This window comes from Acanthopagrus latus, chromosome 10 (genome assembly GCF_904848185.1).
Source record: "Acanthopagrus latus isolate v.2019 chromosome 10, fAcaLat1.1, whole genome shotgun sequence".
Classification (NCBI taxonomy): Eukaryota; Metazoa; Chordata; class Actinopteri; order Spariformes; family Sparidae; genus Acanthopagrus; species Acanthopagrus latus.
This window is the reverse complement of record NC_051048.1, coordinates 4631448-4643224: the sequence shown is the minus strand read 5'-3', so window position 1 is coordinate 4643224 and position 11777 is coordinate 4631448. Positions and strand designations below refer to the sequence as shown.

Below are 11777 nucleotides of genomic sequence, written 5' to 3'. Positions count from 1 at the left end.
TCTGATCCAATTTTGAACTGCTGTGGTCAGCTTACCTTTCAGTCCAGGGAACCCGGGGCCGCCAGGGAGTCCATTTCTTCCGGGCACTCCACCTTCTCCTTTTCTTCCAGGGAACCCTGGGCTTCCGGGGCGACCTGGTAGTCCAGGGAAGCCCACCAGTCCTGGGAAACCAATCTCACCTGTGGATGAACACAGGAGGATCAACATTATTGTCTCTGTAAGAGGAAGAAGATAAACTGTGACAACCAGCAGCAGCCCCAGCCTACCTTTCCGTCCTGGTATTCCTGGGATTCCCTCTCTAGTTCCCGGTCCGGCAAGTCCAGGGGGTCCCCTTGGGCCTGGTGTTCCAGTTAAGCCGGGCAGGCCTGGGGTTCCCTTCATTCCAGCAGGCCCTGGGAAACCTGGGTCTCCTCTGTCTCCCTTGCGTCCAGGGAAACCTGGAGGTGGACGACGACGATGGTGACGAGGGACAGACGGGAGAGAGATTCAGCCGGACACTAATAATCGGTATTTTCATGTTATGTTACGTTACGTTACGTTATGTTACGTTGCGTTTACCTTCTCTGAAAGCCATTAAATATAAACTTACCTTTACTGTCATTATAAATCAACTTACCTCCAACACAAACAAACAAAATCAATTCATGAATTATTTCTATTCTGAACACAAAGAAAAAAAAACATTAGACAACAATGTAAACACTCATTACATTGCATTGGCTGCAATTGCACTTGTGGCTGATTTCAGACAAACACGCAGGGATTTAAATTGTCCAAACGTTTGCTGGATCAAATCTGTGATCATTTAAACCAGTGGTGTCAAACTGATCCAGTAAAGGGCCATGTGGCTGCAGGTTTTCATTCCAACCAAGCAAGAACACACCTGATCCAAATCAGGTGTGTTCTTGCTTGGTTGGCTGATTGGTTGGCTGATCCAAATCAGGTGCGTTCTTGCTTGGTTGGAATGAAAACCTGCAGCCACATGGCCCTTTACTGGATCAGTTTGACACCACTGATTTAAACATATAAGTGCAATTCCAGACTGAATTAGCGCGAATCAACAACCACCTAAAGTTGTTGTTTGTCCTACTCGGAGCACACTACCTGCTACTGTTTACGTTCTTAAAGGAGAGCTTTTCTAAGTCCTTTTTTAAGAGCGTAAAAAAAAGCCTCTATGGTTAAACAGCATTGAGCCGTCACACAAGCCTTTTGCAATTAAAAGGAATAAACACACATCCAGTAAAGATTAGACTTGGAGGTGTAATTGAAGGTGTTAGTGCTGGCTGCAAATATAAAAAAAAAAAAAAAAACATCATTTCATCGACAGAACTTTATGTTTCTGAATCTCTCACAGATAAAAATGTCCATCTGAAGCCATCGTTCTGAGTTGTATGTGTTCAATCAGCGTCACTGAGTCCTTCAGTCCGGGCATGAGGTGTTCACTCCCATCACGAGTCATTTAAATACAGATTTTAAACCCTAGAGTCAAAACAATCCATCTTCTAAAAAAACAAAATAAAAATCTGCTTATCTTCCAGAAATCTCTTTACTAGCTGTCCTTGGCTGTAAGCTAGCTACCGTTTGTTTTTTTCTGGCCACATCTTACATCAACCTTTGTGGAAACTTTTCCTTTAATTCGTTTCTTCAGTGATTCTCAAAGATTAAGCCGTGCATGTCGGGAGGTAATTTGGAATAAATCAAATAAGAAGTTTCAACTTGTAATTTTGCAACCGAGTTTAAAAAATACCAATAAAGGAGATAAATAACGTCTTATATTGTATCAGTGGCGAATTGTGATTGCATGTGTTGAAAGAATTTAGCAAGTTTGGACCCATGTTCACATGGAATACTTTCTGTTTACGATATAAAACTTGTCTAAACTAAGTTTAGAGTGTGGGCTTGTGTGGGCGCCTCAGGAGATTTTCTGATTTAAAAATCAGGCCGCGTAGCTCTTAAGTTTGGGAGTGGCTGCCTTAGAATAAAATCAAAATAAAGAGGTTTTACTGTGACGGGCGGAGATAGACATTTTGGTATCTGGCGTTCAGATGAGAAACGTAGAGCAGGCGGACACGCTGAGAAACGCTAATGCACAAAGAGCAGGAGGATGGAGGGATAGAAGCAATGGATGGAGGGATGGATAGATGAGGGGGGAGAGTGTCTCACCTTGGCAGCCTACAGCGAATGACCCAACACCAAGAAAAAGGATGGAGGGATGAGAGGATGGAAGGATAGAATGATGGTGGTGTTGTAGGAAGGAGGGAGGAGGGAAAAAAAAAGAAAGGGAAGGAAAGACGGGACAAAGAGGAATATAAAAACAGGAGATGGAGACAAATTCTTTTGGGTGATGCAGTGTTTAAATACACAACAAGAAAACAAAAACTGTGAGCATCTGATTCATAGATGGAGGGATTGTGGAAGAGACACAATGAGAGGAGGGAGGGAAGGAACCAACACTGAATGAGAAGTGAAGGACATGATCAAACTAAATAATACGTTTTGTTCTTTAACTATAAATCAAGCTACAAATACAGAATGTGGAGTCTAAAACTCGACTAAATTAAATAGAAGCCTGGTTGGAAACGCTGTTTGCTGGATCCTTCTCCTCACCTGGTGATCCGCTCGGTCCTCGATTGCCAGGAAGTCCGGGTTGGCTGGGGATGCTGCCAAATGCCTCGCCTGGAGGTCCGATAGTGCCGGGCGTACCGGGAATTCCGTCGACTCCACGCTCTCCCTTCCGCCCAGGAACACCGAAGCGTCCATCGGCGCCTGACAGAGGAAGAAAACGTGAGCATCAAAACTCGTCCCATCAACCGCCGATGGAAACACAGTGAATGTGAGTCTCTTTGTCCTTGGACCCACCAGGTAATCCAGGTGCTCCCGGTGTCCCAGGCTGGCCCTTGTCTCCAGAGGCTCCCGGTATACCGTCCCTTCCTGGTGCTCCAGGTGTGGCTCCCAGTACCTCTCCGGGCTGACCCTTGGCTCCAGGGCGCCCTGGAACACCATCCTTCCCTCTGGCTCCATCATAACCCTGTGCTGGACCACCTGGAAGTCCGGGGTCTCCTCTGGGTCCGGGGAAACCTGCACGTAGGAAGACAGTGATGACATCAAGGTCCACTTCTGATAAAAGCCCAGCTGCGGAGATGAACAGTCCCATAGCTGGAGTCCAGAAACTAACCACCATGCAGATTTACCTTGCGGCCCTGGCTGGCCTCCGTAACCGGGGTCTCCTCTCTCTCCTTTGGGTCCATCAAACCCTGGACGTCCAGGGCCTCCTGGGAAACCTGGCTGACCTTTAGGACCTAATGATGAAGCAGATTAACGTTTCACTTGCTCCACTAAACAATATTCACACGCCATCTGAGCCAAACTTGCACATTCTTTTTTTTACATTTTTACAATTAGTTTTTTGGTCTACATAGCCCGAGACAACGTCCTCAAATGTCTCGTGTTGGTTGACAACCCAAAGATTTTCAGTTTACCATCACAGAGAAGTAAAGAAACCAGAAAATATTCACATTGAAGCAGCTGGAATCTGAGATATCTGACGTTTTTCACCTTTAAAATGACTCAAACTGTGATTAATCGATGACCAAAATAGTTTGTTCTTGCAGCTCCAGCGGTACATCACACATCAAAAACATTCACATTACTGTAGTTACATGTTGTTTCCAGTGACGCACACTGAAATCCACCCATTTTAAAGCTTTGTCTTGTGGATTTTAACCAATTTTATCACTCCGTATACCAACCAAAATGCTTCTCCCTCCATTAAAGAAACATAAGCAACAATAGCATTTGTCTTAACAACTGAAAAACCTTGGACATGTTGAATTTTTAAAAGCTTTGGTACACAAAAAAAGAAACACTGACAGAAGAATGACATATCTCTAAAGACATTCTGAAGAGTTGTACCTGGTCGTCCGGGTACACCAGGCACGCCGGGGTCTCCTTCCTCACCAGGTATGGTGCAAGGTAGCACTTGTCCTGGTAGCAGCAGTCACACACAGGTTAGCAATCATACTTTAAATACATTATCAGACATAAACAGTAAAAAAAAAACGTAAACACCGGCTCATTTTCGATTCTCTCACTCAGGCCTGGACCAAATATGGCCGCAAATGAAATGCCGTTAAAGGTGTTTGAATAACTAGTATTTGAGCCAGGTCTGAATCAGTGAACACAAACAACAACAACAACAACAACAGAGTGATGTTCTATCTAAGCCAGATCATCGCCATCTTGAGCTACACAGCTAACAAATGCTAAATGAAGGGTTCATGTTTGATTGTCAATCGCCTCCATTCACGCTCCGCTCTCGTTACGTTAATCTGAGTTTGATCATGAAGAATTATCGTGTGTTGGTTGGTTTGAATGTCGTTAGTAGCATATCGATCACGATGAATGATGGAGGGGGGCAGCTGATGACAGTTACAAACTTTGCCTTGTGTTTTCCTTCCCTCCCACATCCCTCAGTGGTTAAGAAAGCACTTAGCAGAGGCAGGAGGGGGGCTTGAAACAAAAAAAAACACATGCGCCAGGTTTCAGCAGCTTTTGATTGGAGGGAAGAGGAGAGTGTGACCGGCTGCATCAAGATGATGATTGGACGATTCAGACTGGAAACCTCGACTGTCAATCATCGACTGACTCGGCCAGAGTGGAATCCCTGAGACGCAGGGAGCTGGAGAGGCTTCCATCAGCTCCGTCATGAACTAATGATTGACAGTGAGCTAACGTATACATGACTTAAACTATTTGTCTTCCAGCCTTTTCTTTTTCTCTCTTTTCTTCTTTGAGTGACGTTAACCACGTGTTCACGCCACAAACAATACGTCAGTTATTCCCTGGACAGCCAGAGTGAAACAGTGAAAAAAATCATATTTATCTTTTTAAATAATCTGTGATAAAATTCATTTTACAGTTTCCTTTCAGGTGCTTGTGGATCTATAGTTCAAGTATGAAAAATATGATACATGTGAGTCATGACTTATCATTTTTATTGTATTTCTTCACATGCAATAATATTTAGCTTACAGTTAGCTACATTCTGCTCATTTTATTTTCTAGTATTTTACTTTGCAAGTGCCGTCAAAGACTTTTGGATCTTTAGTCAAAGTTTAAAATCCTGTTTTCTTCCAGTACAATTAAAACACTAGTATCTGTCGAAGAAATCGTCATAATATTACTTCACAAAAATATGTTTATATTGATTTTTTTCTTTTCTTTTTCTTGCTCCAATTTTTAAAAAACATATCAGTTACTTCGTGCACCTATCAGAACATTTGTTTGCTTGTTTATTTGAGTGTTGGACTGTTGAATTAATCACACACTATATATATTTCTGAGTTGTTCATCTTATCAGAAAGAAATGCAATTAAATTTTTTGACTTTCAGGCACCAAACTTTGCCTGGAATTGACGTTTTGTTTCATTGAACGCTGCTGTTTTCCTTTTATTACCTACATCTGAGCCTAAAACAGGCTAAAAGATTAGCTTTTTTACTACTCAAGTTTTATATAATGTTATTTTATAGAGTCTGAAATCAAGTTTTTAAGTGTGTTAGTTTTAATCACACTACTGTTATTTGCCGGAGTGCAGTGACATGTTGATTAAGTTGTTTGTATTGTGAACACGTGAGAAAACGATGTCTCTAGCGTCACTTCCTGTCTTTCCTTGCCTCTTCTTTAGTATAACTTCCTGCTCTAATGTTTCCTTTTTCCCTCGAGGGAATCTGGTGAATCCACCCATTGGCTGAAAAATAAATAAAAGTTTTCTCCCGGGGGCTCTTTCACTTTTTTCTCGGTGGATGAAAAAAGTTAGTTACCCACCCGTTCCCTCTCCGGCGTCATTAACCCCTCCACAGCTGTTTTCACCTGGACAGATACACATGCACAAGGTATAAAGGTCAGAGAGGTGGAGGGATGGATGGATGGAGAGAGAGAGAGAGAGGGGGAGGGGGGTAGAAGATGGCAGCATACAAAGCCAGTCAGGGTCATTTGCATGCGCCAATAAAAGCAAATTAAATGCATCTCTTTTTCATCAAACAGATATCAGCAAAAATCAGTTCCATTCAATTAATTCAAGGCTCATTCAAGTTAAAGCAAAAGCACATTTTTAAAAAAATGCTCACTTCATTGTCAGAGTGCTTAAAAAAAAAAACAGGTTATTATGCGTCATGAGGCGACAGAGAAGAGTTGTTTCCACTCTCTCTCTCTCAGCTCATGTGAGCGACAATAACCTTCGTATTAAAGAGCAAAAAAAAAAAAAATGAATCAGTTGTTTTGAGTATCAGCGTCACAAGGTACGAGAGCACACATTCATACTGAGGATGAGCGGCCAGCTGCTGCTGCTGCTGCTGCTGCTGCTGCTGCTGCTGAGGAGGAGTACCTTGTGTCGTTTAGTCTCAGAGAAGAAGAACTAGCAATATATCTTTACTTCCTCCTGACATGATTCTTTAATTTTGTGAGATTTTCTTGCAGATGTTGGTGTCAAACTTTCTCTGCAGCTAGCTTTTGCTCGTCCCAAATCGAGAGGTCAAAGACAAGCGAGATATATTGAATCATGCTCCTACAGAAGCCTTTAATTTCCCACATTTAAGCCTAAAATGTGACCGTGTTTAGTCGTGTTGATCCCATTTTGTATTTTGTACTTGTAGTAAGTTGTTAAAAGACAATATAGCGCACTAAAAATGTTTTTACTCAATGTCATTTTCAACCAAGACAGGATGTTCTTAGAGGTGCTACAGAGATACAACTTAATATTTTGCTGGCTGGGTTATACATTTTTCCAGATCCGATAAAGGTCCAATATTATCTCATATTCAGGTTTGTACTTTTAAGTGAGGTGTTCTCAAAAAAGAACTGATCACCTCTATTCAGCCTCTGTCTGAATGTGCCTGTCTCCTCCTTAAAAAAAGCCCAGTCTGCTCTGATTGGTCGGCTTTCACAGGCCCGAGCAAACTCCACCCACAGTGTTTGTATTTGTTGTGAATGGCAATAAATTTCCTCTCACTTCCTCTGAGACTAAACAAGCACAGTAGCTTTTTATTTTGCGCGACCAGCATTGGAAAAAAAAAATCACATCAATGTGCATCAATCAGTCAAAACTAACAGTTTGAAGCAGTTTATGGATTATTGATTATTGGCTGCAGAAAAGATGTATAAGCAACATTAATGGAGACCATTAATCGTGTAGTTAACAGGTTTGCTGCAGCAACCGAGGCGTGAAGGGCAGGAAGCTGCTGCTTTGGTGGGAGAGAAAAAAAAAAATCTAGCGAGAGCCACGTTGTCCCCCTTCCGGGTCCTGGACACTGATCGAGGGACCGGATGTCCCTGAGAAATGTCCTTGGATGGGTTTTAAGGGTGTTAGGATGAGGTTGCTATGGTAACTAGAGTACATGAAGGATGGGACTGATCTGATGATGGGATGGATGTGTGGTCGGGGGAGGGTTCGTCCTGTGAGGAGAATACGACATCCACACAGACACACTTTCTCTCTCGCTTGTGAAACACACACACACACACACACACACACACACACACACACACACACACACACACACACACACACACACTCGTCGTCACTTACCTTTTGGTCCAGGTGAACCTGGCGTCCCTGGCAGCCCCGGTATTCCGGGGTCTCCAGGCTCTCCGCGAAAGCCAGGTGTTCCAACGTACCCAACACCGGGCTCACCAGGACCACCGGGACGACCCTTAGCCCCCGGGTAACCTGGGAAACCTTTCTCTCCCAGCGTGCCATAGCCAGCGTCACCCTGGAAAGGAAAGGAAAGAAATGTTGCTTAATTTGTAATTAAAACATACAAGAATACTGTTTGTCTCAGCACTCACTGGGGGTCCAGGGGATCCAGGGAAGCCAGGAAGGCCGTCTCTGCCGGGTTTTCCAGTTTCGCCTGTAGGTCCTCTGGGTCCAGTAGATCCAAGCTCTCCTTTCTCCCCCAGACCTAGATTGGGGTAGAAAGACGCCCCCTTCTCTCCCTTACGACCAAAGAAACCCCTGTCACCAGGACGACCCTGCAGGAGGACGGAAAGGACAGACTGTTGTTCAGAAACCTTCACACATATAGCCTCACCTGTAACACACTGAATGACTTGACAACATTTAACATCTGTCAGCTACAAGAGACCAAACTTCACTTACAGGAGGTCCCTGAACGCCGCCAAAGCCCGGTGTGCCAGAGTCACCAGGCTCACCCTTTCGTCCAGCATAGCCGGGGGCTCCATTGGTTCCTGGGGGTCCAGGTAACCCAGGGAGCCCTGAGACGCCTCCTCCGATGCAGTTACAGTCGCCAGGATCACCTGGAGGATTGGAAGGAGGGGGGCAATGAAGAAGGCAGGGAGAGGAGAGGAAGATGGATTCATACAAGAGTTGGTTGGTAGCGTAGAAGAAGAAGAGAAGCTAACCTTGACGTTAGCCTGTTTGAGAAGCTAACATGGACGGGGATGTTAGCATGTTGTACAAGCTACTACTGATGAAAACTTGTTGGACAAGCTAACACCAATATTAGCCTGTGGGAGAAGCTAACACTATTGTTAACCTTTCAGAGAAGCTTCCACTTATGTTAGCTTGTCATAGAAGCTAAAACTGTTGTTAGCCTGTTTAAGAAGTTAAAACCGATGTTAGCCGATAAATAAATGTTTTTTTTGTGAGTGTGTGTGTGAGTGTGTGTACCTCTGAAGCCTTTGTATCCCGTGTTACCAGGCCCTCCTCGTGGTCCAGGCAAACCAGGCTCTCCGGGGATACTTGACGGGTAACTTGTGTCCGAACCTGCGAGCACAAACATACACATGTATTAAGTTAGATCAATTCGAGGTTGAAATGCTAAATTAACCACAAATTAGCCCAAAATTATCTATGTATAAATCCTGTGATGTTGTCTAGATTTCACACAGTTTGAACTTGAAGCTGAGTTGCACTGACGCAAGGTTTAAATATGTTCAGTTCCTGTCTCGGAGGAAGTTATTTTTTAATACAAACTTACAGCTAAATGTTTAATTATCGTCACAGTGCAAGTGCAGCTTGTCGTCACGGTGTGAAATCAGGATTAGTCTGTCAGCATGTAATATGAAAGAGTTTAGCTGCTGCTGCTGCTGCTGCAAGATGACAGATGCTCATTTGAAGCATTACCTCGTTTATATTGTGAGAAAATATAAAACAGAATACTCAGCATGAACCGATTCAGTGATTTTACAGGGACTGTTAAAGCTAAGAGCTGCTTGTTCATCTGATGTCTGTGTGTCTGGGGAAAGTGTAGATGCATTCTGGGTCTTTATGGGGGACAAGGTCAAAGGTCAACCTACAACTACTCATTCCAAGTAATTACCTTAATGTGACCTTTGTTCATGTCTAAGTGAGTAAGTGAGCCTTTGAGTTTGAGTTTCTCAGCACCAAAACTACTGAAGACCGGAGAATATTTAACCTCTGTGAAATAATTCAATCTTACGTTCTTGTTTTGAAATGGGATTAATGGGTTTGGTAAAAAATGTATTTTCAAAAGATTATGTTGAAACAGGCAAAAATAAAGGTGATTTTTTTATGATTAAACTTTTTTTTTATTTGTATTTCAAAAGAAATGATTTGGCATTTATTTATTATTATTATTATTATTATTATTATTATTATTATTATTATTATTTAGTTATTTATTTATTTTACATAAGAGGTGGAGAAAAATAGTTTTGTAAGCTGATTAAATTTTTTTTGCCAGTATCCTCTATTTAATTTAGTTTTTTTAAACTTAAAAATGTTTTGTCATATAATAATTATTATTCTTATAATCAGAACAAAAAACATGCTGTCCTCTTCACTTGCAAAAATAACATTAATTAAAAAAAAACTATTCTGAAATTATTTGTTTTATTTCTCTTTTTTCTTATCTCACTTTCTCTCTCAGGGCTTCCGTACTAATAACATTCATCCTACAAGTATCAAGAATGTAATATACCATCCATTATGTCACAGAAATTAGATATATTGAATATATTCTCAACAATATGAAAATCTAAAGTGTATAATAATCATCAGTGCTATTATGCTCTACGTTTTCCTTCGTTTAAACGTGTTTGTGCTGGAAAAACAATTAAAAAAAACCTCCCTGTTTGTGAACAACATGGCTGCTGAGCCTTACGTCCATGTAAAATCAGTGAATCGTCTTCACAGCAGGCGACACCTTGTGGCCAAAGATGGGAAAAGCAGCCTTGGAGTCGAGAGAATCTCCCATCCAAGTCTGAAGCCTCCGTCTGTTCTCAGCTGTACTTACTACTGCGACCCTCCACACAGTATAGCATTAAATAATATCAAAAGCGGTTCGGCAGCGAGATACTGCCTGCTGAAAGTTGTGTTTGCTTGTTTTGAACTTTCTGCCTAATATTGCCATGGCGCTCATAGCAATATGGGCGCCTTTAGGGTACCTGCCTTTGGGCCTGGTGGACCACTCAGGATGGATGACACAGGGCCCCTCGACCAAGCCTTGGAGAACAGTTAAATGAGTCAACCATGATGCTTTAAAGTCTGCTTGTAGCTTTGTCGTGCACTTCTTTTTTTTTAGCGATGAACTTGATTTTGTTATTCTCTGTGCAGCCCCGTTCCCAGACGATAAAAATGCTGCATCCTCATCTTTAAAAGTTTCTAATTCTAATTCACGACCCGTTTATTTTATTTTCCAGCGTTTCTTAAAGACATATAACTAACAGACAACATGAAGTTAAAGGGTAATTCTGGTATTCTTAAACTTCCTTTAGTGTGGATCCTAATGGACCCTTTCAAACACCAAAGTCACATAATAACACACTTGAAATTACTGTTTTTTCCAATGGATTCTGGTGGCGACCCAGTTTACGAATACCAGAATTACCCAGAATTAAAAACATGGAGCCTCTTATTGGCTGCAAGGATCCTTTGGGCCTTCATGGATTTCTGTCAAACTCTCTTCACGGCCACCTGTGTGGGAAAGAGCGGGTGGCAGTCGAGTCTGTGTTAACGTACTAGAAGGGCCTGGAGGTCCAGGGTTGCCGGGGGGTCCGGGGAGTCCAGGGGAGCCGGGGCCGCCCTCTGTGCCGTAACCGGGTATGCCTGGGTCACCTGTCTCTCCCTTTGGACCTGGGGTCCCAGGGAATCCTGGCCGTCCAGTACCTGCGGATGTGGAAGGAGGACAGGAGAGATGATGGATTTGGAGTTGCAGGATTTATAGATTATTAATCCGCCTCGTCTCTAGACTGTTTGTGTCTGTATGTATCACCTGAACCAAAACCACCAATGCCTGGTTGTCCTGGAGGTCCCGAGTATCCTGGGGGTCCTAGGTCACCGCGGGGACCAGGCAGGCCATCTAGACCTGGGTCACCTGGAGGTCCTGCAGCCAATCAGAGAAGAGTCGGAGGTGGAGTTGGAAACTCGTACGTGATTAAATGATCCGTTAAGATACTGGTTTGGATTTGGTGTGCTTGTGTTACCTTTGACAGCAGTGCCAAGATCACCGACATAAGATACAGGTCCTGGTGCGCCGGGTTCTCCCTGGTCTCCCTGGCAGACAGATACAAACAGTTTAGGACAAAAGTTGTTACACTACTTCAGCTCAACTTTTTAAACTTATATCCTAGACTGTTACGAGAAAGACAGACCATATCGCCTCAGTTTTATCTAATGCCTCCTCGAATCCTCAAAGAAATGAATTCCTAGTTCATTAATGACTCAGACCAGCCTTCAAGACCAGCTTGTGTTATTTTTTCTAGCTCTTCATGGCCTCTTAGATCCTCTGCAGCTGTTTTA

General features: G+C 42.9%; 1 protein-coding gene across 7 annotated transcripts in view; it reads right to left on the bottom strand.

The window, feature by feature from the left end:
* The window catches only part of col4a6 (collagen, type IV, alpha 6), a 112030-nt gene that overhangs the window by 7631 nt on the left and 92622 nt on the right, over positions 1 to 11777 (bottom strand). For 2 of the 7 annotated variants that reach the window (XM_037111032.1, XM_037111030.1), the window contains exons 18-32: positions 11462 to 11531; positions 11251 to 11361; positions 10998 to 11144; positions 8685 to 8780; positions 8154 to 8311; positions 7844 to 8026; positions 7584 to 7767; positions 5825 to 5869; positions 3913 to 3984; positions 3192 to 3299; positions 2860 to 3078; positions 2608 to 2766; positions 2164 to 2172; positions 267 to 437; positions 36 to 179 (exon numbers count right to left, since the gene is read on the bottom strand). In XM_037111032.1, coding sequence (XP_036966927.1) covers positions 36 to 179; positions 267 to 437; positions 2164 to 2172; positions 2608 to 2766; positions 2860 to 3078; positions 3192 to 3299; positions 3913 to 3984; positions 5825 to 5869; positions 7584 to 7767; positions 7844 to 8026; positions 8154 to 8311; positions 8685 to 8780; positions 10998 to 11144; positions 11251 to 11361; positions 11462 to 11531 — 1876 coding nt within the window. Of the gene's footprint in view, positions 1 to 35; positions 438 to 2163; positions 2173 to 2607; positions 2767 to 2859; positions 3079 to 3191; positions 3300 to 3912; positions 3985 to 5824; positions 5870 to 7583; positions 7768 to 7843; positions 8027 to 8153; positions 8312 to 8684; positions 8781 to 10997; positions 11145 to 11250; positions 11362 to 11461; positions 11532 to 11777 lie in introns of all 7 variants that reach the window. The other 5 variants (XM_037111026.1, XM_037111027.1, XM_037111031.1 and 2 more) reach the window with 4 other exon arrangements.